The sequence below is a fragment of the Mytilus californianus genome, unplaced genomic scaffold (genome assembly GCF_021869535.1).
Source record: "Mytilus californianus isolate M0D057914Y unplaced genomic scaffold, xbMytCali1.0.p SCAF_5, whole genome shotgun sequence".
Lineage (NCBI taxonomy): Eukaryota > Metazoa > Mollusca > Bivalvia > Mytilida > Mytilidae > Mytilus > Mytilus californianus.
In genome coordinates this window covers 101585664-101590836 of record NW_026262701.1, presented here as the reverse complement: position 1 = coordinate 101590836, position 5173 = coordinate 101585664, and the positions used below count along the sequence as shown (strand labels likewise).

The 5173-nt window shown below is 32.6% G+C and overlaps 1 protein-coding gene across 1 annotated transcript; it reads left to right on the top strand.

The window, feature by feature from the left end:
* The first annotated feature begins 204 nt into the window (after positions 1 to 204).
* Positions 205 to 2191, top strand: LOC127702838 (toll-like receptor 4). Its single transcript, XM_052207141.1, has one exon. It carries the CDS (start codon positions 205 to 207, stop codon positions 1681 to 1683), a length of 1479 nt encoding a protein of 492 aa, XP_052063101.1. The 3' UTR covers positions 1684 to 2191.
* Positions 2192 to 5173: the final 2982 nt, after the last annotated feature.

The following is a 5173-nucleotide window of genomic DNA, read 5'->3' as shown; positions in this document are numbered from 1 at the left end:
TGTACTATAACTGGATTTTTTACGGACTATGGAAATCCCTATATCGAAACCATTCCGGATCATCTACGGGTCATGGACATATCTGACTCTATCATTCTCTGTGGACTTAAGGATTTGATGTCATTATTATTCAATTTCAGAGAGGTTACCGAAGATTTCAACTGCGGCAATGACAAAACTTTACAAACTCTCATATATACAAATATGACGTATGAATATAACCTGGACGAAATAAAAATTCGAAAAGACGATCAATCTGAAAATTCTAAAGATGACATCATAGGCGCCAGGAGTAACATGATTACAAAGACTCGCGAGATAAACCATAGATGTACGTTCAGCGACCTTGAAAAGATGGATCTGAGTACAAGCAGCACTAAGTCAAGATATCTCCTGTCTATTCAAACTGAACTATCAACATTTCCGAAGCTGACATTTTATAATTTGTCAAACACCGGACAAAGTGAAATCGCTAAGGAATTTCAAACTTGGTGGAGATTCTTTCCAAAATTGAAATTATTAGATCTCTCTTACAATTTCATATCAACCCTAGATTTGGATCCGTCAGCCGTCACGTGGAGTTCTTTCAAACTAAAACTAGATTTAAGATACAATAACATAACCGAACTAACACAAAGCGATTTAGAACTCTTGGGTAGCTTACCGAACGTAAACGTCGATATTCGAAACAATCCAATACATTGTGAATGTTCTGATCACATGATTGAAGTGTTGGAAATAATACATGATGATACGAAATGGGAAGCATTGGGCCTGCATCGATATGATTATCTTAAGAATATGACCTGCAACTTACCGGACATATTGAAAGGGAGAAAACTTTCAAAGATAACTAAGTCTGATCTATCATGTCCATTGTTCATTGCAACTTCACCAGCTCCTATAATAGTTCTAAGCGTCTGCATAGTGATTCTTATTGTTATCATTATTCTTTTGACAAAATTCAGAAAAGAAATATTTATTTTGACGTATACAAGATTTCATATTATACTTCCTTGTCAACCAGCAGAAGTTTCGGAGAACAAGACTTATGATGCATTTGTGTCGTACAGTAGTCAAGACGAAGAATGGGTTTCTAAGACGTTTAAAGAATTAGAAACATCATCTCAATCCGACGGTTACCACCAGTTCCGGTTTTGCCTTCACCATAGAGACTTCATTCCTGGGAAGACAATTTTTGACAATGTTATAGATAGCGTTGAATCAAGTAGACATACAGTCATTATCTTATCAAAACATTTTTTACAGAGCCACTATTGCATGTATGAATTTCATGAAGCTTTTCAGCAAAGTATTATAGAACGAAAACGTCACATGGTGGTCGTTTTAATGGAAAATATTCCTGAGGGAGAACTTCCAACTGATTTAAAAAGATGTCTCAAAACATTTACATATATTAGAAGAGACGATTCAATTTTCAAAGATCGATTGATATTTGCTATGTCACATAAAGCGAGGAAAGAAGCGAAATCCATTAATAAAAATACAGTTACCGACGGCCTTGACAACCCCGTATTTTCCTCATCAGAGAAAGATGTAACGCTTCGATTACAGACATCCAGACCTCGGCATGACGACTCGGTGATAACATTGAGTCAGATCGTACCTGATCTCGTCGTGGGATATAATGAATCTAAAAGAAATGGATATACAATAGCATAATTCATTTTCATCTTTCAAAACGAAAGATGGCTAATCTGATGCGTTTGTCAATTTTCTTGGTGTGAAACAGAGCAAACCAATTTATCCGCTCTTATTCTTATTTTTCTTTAACGATATAATCAGTGATATACAAGTTGATAATAATGGTGATCCCAGTCAACATATTTGAGTTCAATGGTTATCTCATATATTTGATATTATTTGCTGACGATACAGTTCTGATAGCAAAGTCTCCCGATGCATTGCAAATATTGTTGGATACATTGGCAATTACGGACATGACGAAAAGTGTTGTCTTTCGAAATAGTTGGAAGCCTGAAAATGATAGATTTTATTTCGAAGATCAAGAACTTGAAATCGTATATATATATATTTTGGTATGTTTTTTTTTTCATTTCAATTTAATTAAATGAAAAGAGTATTCATTGAACCTAGTCAAAAGTGTTTTCTATTCAACAGTATGATTGGATCTGTTCTGAACTATTCGTCCGAGAGATGGGGATTTTATCGGGCCAATTCGATGTATAATCTGTTAATAATCCTTTTTTTTTTCGCTATATACTTAACTTAGGTAAAACTGTACTTATTTCGTTCTTACGTGGAGAAATCGGGCACCTCCCGATATGTATTTTAAGAAAATATAGAATAGTTAAATAACATAAAATTCATATTTTATGTTATTTAACTATTCTATTGATCAACCATATTGTTTACGATGTATTCAAAATCTTATTTATTGATGCTTCTAATGGCAAAAACATTGGGCTCCTAATGCACGAGACCTTTTGTTTAGTTTAGGTTTGAATTATATATGAATTGACTAAGATAACATTAATGAATTGATTTATCTCGTATCAACGATTCATATTATCAAAGCTGTATGCTAATATAAATGCTTATGAAAAACTGTCTTTCTCTAATTTTCATGCTATTTTCACATGTCTCGATCGGTGTGAGAAAAATATTTCTCATCTGTAGAGAAAACTTTGTTCTCGACAAATGATCGGTTGAAATTTCAATTATGACGTGAAATTTTTTGATTTCTTTTGAAATTCCCATTGTGACGTTATGAAAAAGGCGACCATGCCTGATCACATCGCACATAAAGAACACAAATCTTTGAAGAGAAAGGATAAACTTGTTTAGATATCGTCTGGTACAATCCTAAAATTTCACAGGTGACGAAAGTTAAGATAGCACTTTCGTCACCTGTGAAATTTTAGGATTGTACCAGTTCATATCGCACATTACTATTCTTTTTAAAAGCATACATTATCTATGCACTCTCTGTTGTAAATACTTAAGGTCAAGTAACAGTAAATGGGCTATGTCACAGATTTCAGTAAAATTTTGCATACAACTCTAGCTGGATGAATTACAACTGAAAATCGAAAAAATAATGCATTTATCTCATTTATCATTTGAATTATTACTGGTTGAATTCTTACAAAATGGGTGAAGATTTGTATAGAAAGAACATAAAATCGTCGAAAAACCTTCTAAAATTTGTCTTAAAATCGCCAAATCTCTTAATCTACTCCATAGATTTTTCTTAAAAAACCATATGTTGTTGATACATTAATTTCCGATATAATGATGCAAAATGAAGATAGGGTCACCGACTTCGTTTTTACGGTATACATCATTCAAAGCTGTGTTATTTGGGAAAAAAACCAACAAAACGTCGAAATAATCGTAACGTCAACGCGTTGAAGGCCGTAAAACGTTGATTTTTGACGTTTTTCACTACCAACTAGGTAACAAATTTAATTATTAGACAACAAACGAAGTCGGTGACCATATGATTATTTCACATCATTAAAACAGAAATTTATGTGTCAACAACATATAGTTAGAGATTTGGCGATTTTAAGACAAATTTTAGAAGGTTTTTCCCCGATTTTATGTGCTTTCTATACAAATATTCACCCATCTTAAAAGAAATCAATCTGCAATATTTCAGATAATAAAAGAGATAAATGCATTTTTTTTTCGATTTTCAGTTGTAGTTCAACGGGCCAAGGTTGTATGCAAAATTTTAGCAAAATCTGCGACATAGCCCATTTACTGTTCCTTGACCTTAACCTACGTCATTTTTTAAATTTTAGAATTATACAATCGTTGTTCGGTTTTTTTAATTGTATAACAGTTTCTGTAAAGAGTGTTATGGTTAAATCAGAATACATTGATATGATTCATTTCACATCATCATAACTATACCGATGAAGGATATCTGTTATCCGAAATATTTATAGATGCTTATATTTAATATTTCTTTTTTTTTAATATTAGTGTTGTTTTTATACACTTGTAACAGCCAGTTTCTTCAGGCTTTATTAAGAAATAACTTCAAGCTAGGGTTCTGTAACTTTTATTCAGACGATGCGAAGTAAATATAATGGATATGTAAATACACCCTCACACATAGTGCAAGTGGCACATTTCCATATAAACCATCAAATACTCAAACACTACATCTTCACGGGTGTCATTCGGTATATCGAGGAAAATGGTCGTGAAAGAATACTTAACGGTGATAAAGTATTGCGATTGGATCGTGAAAGCTCTTGTATATGATCATGAATAAAATTTTATCGAGAAGTCATTTGCAAGGTCAAATGTTAATCTAATTTAACGAATTATACGGAGAATTAACAAAAAAATAAAACTGCCTATCAAAATAGTTCAACATTATGATCAGTATCTGAGAAAAATCAAGGTTTAAATGTACACCATTTTTACAAAACTACAAAAGGCAAATTGCTCCTCAACATTTCAATGACAATAAATATGTAAACAAACAAGATTTTTTTCATAATTCGAATGACTAAACAACTTTTCTTTGTAAAATGTCATTCCATTTAAATGATTCAAATGGTTTTTAAAGTTAATTTGTGTTAGCATAATCAGAAATTTTGCAAAAAATGAAATATTTACAAAAAAATGATTTTTCGGATCGTGAAAGATCGCGTACCGCTTTTTGAAGATCGTGAAAAGGATCGTGAAAGATCTGATGCTACGAAAACGTTCAAATTTTTATTTGATTACAGGATACTTTATAATTTTAATTGGTATAGCAAATACTGAATTTGCCAGACTCATTCCGGTTCACTTTCGTTGGTGAATAGGGCTATAATCGTTCAATGCCATTGGATCTGATTATCTTATGTATAATACCACACCGACTTGGTACCTTATAACAATAACACTTTATTTGTCCGTTTTTTTTAAGTTTTGAATTCTTATACAAATTTAAGATTGAGAAAAGAACTTGGGATCCCGCTAACATGTTTAACCCCGCCACTTTCTGTATGTATGCGCCTGTCCCAAGTCAGGAGCCTGTAATTCAGTGGTTGTCGTGTGTTGCTGTGTTACATATTTGTTTTTCGTTCATTGTTTTGCACATTAATTAGGCCGTTAGTTTTCTGATTTGAATTGTTTTTCATTTGTCATTTCGGGGGCTTTAATAGCTGACTATGCGGTATGGGCT

What these genes read in the sequence shown, in the direction of transcription:
- LOC127702838 (XM_052207141.1), top strand. Translation starts at nt 205, where the DNA reads ATGACGTATGAATATAACCTGGACGAAATAAAAATTCGAAAAGACGAT.